The sequence below is a fragment of the Priapulus caudatus genome, unplaced genomic scaffold, assembly GCF_000485595.1.
Source record: "Priapulus caudatus unplaced genomic scaffold, Priapulus_caudatus-5.0.1 Scaffold1715, whole genome shotgun sequence".
In the NCBI taxonomy this organism is placed as follows: domain Eukaryota; kingdom Metazoa; phylum Priapulida; class Priapulimorpha; order Priapulimorphida; family Priapulidae; genus Priapulus; species Priapulus caudatus.
Window position 1 is genome coordinate 41,414 of NW_014578776.1, and position 2,020 is coordinate 43,433.

Here is a 2,020-nt window from a genome sequence, read left to right on the forward strand (position 1 = left end):
GTGTGTGTGTGTGTGTGTGTGTGTGTGTGTGTGTGTGTGTGTGTGTGTGTGTGTGTGTGTGTGTGTGTGTGTGTGTGTGTGTGTGTGTGTGTGTGTGTGTGTGTGTGTGTGTGCGTGTGTGTGTTGTGCTACATAGGGCGATATGTTTTTTTTGCCCAGCTTCCTCTGGGCAGCAAGTGCAATCGGATTTGCCGTGGAATGCAGGCCAATCGCATTCGTCCCCGGTTGTTGTCATTCTCAGAACTCCGACGAGTCCGTACGAAGCCCCTGTTTACACACGTAATCTGTTCTCTACGGGGGAAACGAGGCGCGCGCTGTGTGGTGCTGTCTACTGTCTATATAGATTTCTACATGCGCATCAAACTCGAACTACTACCGTAATTAACCCTCGATTTGATCTCGAGTGTTCCCCTCCGAGTTGGCTTTAAATTTTGTATAAGTCTCAGTGGACCGTATAGTTGCTAGAACCAGTCGCTGAGTACTTTGGGGGTATTGAGTAGATGTTGAGTAGAGAGAAAGGAGAGAATAGGGAGCTATAATACGAGGGAGGATGGGAAAAGCTGGATAGGGAAAAGTGGGTGTGTAGGGTAGAAGGTAGAAAGCAGAAGGAAGATAAAAGTATGGAGAAATAGGAACGAGTGAGGAATGTAGAATAGGAAGAAGGCGGACGAGGGTGAGACCGACGAATGCAGTTGAGAGGACAAAAGCAAGGTTTCCTTTTCTATGCTTTCTCCACCACCTCTTTCTACACCTTCCAACCTTACCTTCATCTTCATTCTTATCCTCCCTTCTTGCTCTACTCTATTTACCATTCTACCTTTAGCTTGGTTGCTAATACATAATACTAAAGAATTGAAAGTATATAGAACGTTTTTATCAGCGAATGAAAAAAATCGTGACGTCACTATCTGCCGAACAATTGCGTTTTCAAATTTTGCAGTCTGTACGGGGTATAACGCGGCACGGCCTTATGTCCCATCGGAGGCCCAAGAGAATAAGTTAAGTTTAAGTTAACTAACGCTGTGATACGTACCGTAAAGTATCGGTGATATATCATTGCACATTTTAAATAGAAACACTTACAGAGTGGTTAATTTGGGCACGTCGGCAAAATCGTCGGCAGACACGGTCCTTATGAGGTTCGTCTCCAGCGACCTGTTAAATAGATTATTAACGCGTACTAGGTAAAAAAAATACACATATATATATATATATCTTATAATTAATTTATAGTGTTAGAGTGTATATATGTGTGCGTGCGTGTGAGTTTTTGTGTGTGTACGTGCGTGTGTTTGTGTGCGTGTATATACAAGCACTTCTCGTATACATATTATTTATATATATACATATACAGATATAGTATATTACATTATATATAGATTTATTTATTATTGCTGCTTCACAGATTTCAAATTCAGTCGAATTTACAATATAAAAGCACGGCAAATTATTCGGGGTCTGGGAAGTCTCGTATTTACATGAAATACCGGATCTGTTTAGATACCGTATTTCTTGGACCGCGCATTTTGCCTCGTGTGAACGCTAAATACCGGATTTCTTGCTACGTGTGAACGCGGCTATTGATCCTCACGCAAAGATGCGATTTTGCATATTTGCGATGTGCTGTCGTAAATATTATTCATGATTCACAATAACATTTGACCACGTATAACTTTGAATTTAACAAGAACAAAATTTTTTAATTTTATTATTTCGTCTCTTTTCTTTACGTGTTTTCTCTCCTGGCGCGAACGGAAAGCTATATGACTAAGGTATTTCACATTAGAATTCAGGCGTCTATGACCGCTGAGGAAGGGGGCGCCACGTATTAAAAATGGCAGCAATGTTCTAGAACGAAGTATCTCCGAATCAGCACGTGTATCTGTAAATATAGATGTGGTTAATACATAACCGCGCCACGTCAGGCGATCCTGCTTCCGCCCTCTCCACCCACTCTCCCTCTTTCTCTCTCTCTCTCTCTCTCTCTCTCTCTCTCTCTCTCTCTCTCTCTCTCTCTCTC

The 2,020-nt window shown here is 41.9% G+C and overlaps 1 protein-coding gene across 1 annotated transcript in view; it reads right to left on the minus strand.

The window, feature by feature from the left end:
- Nucleotides 1–2,020, minus strand: part of LOC106817411 (carboxypeptidase N subunit 2-like) — a 17,500-nt gene that overhangs the window by 11,057 nt on the left and 4,423 nt on the right. The window contains exon 3 of the mRNA XM_014822076.1: nt 1,084–1,155. Coding sequence (XP_014677562.1) covers nt 1,084–1,155 — 72 coding nt within the window. The remainder of the gene's footprint in view (nt 1–1,083; nt 1,156–2,020) is intronic.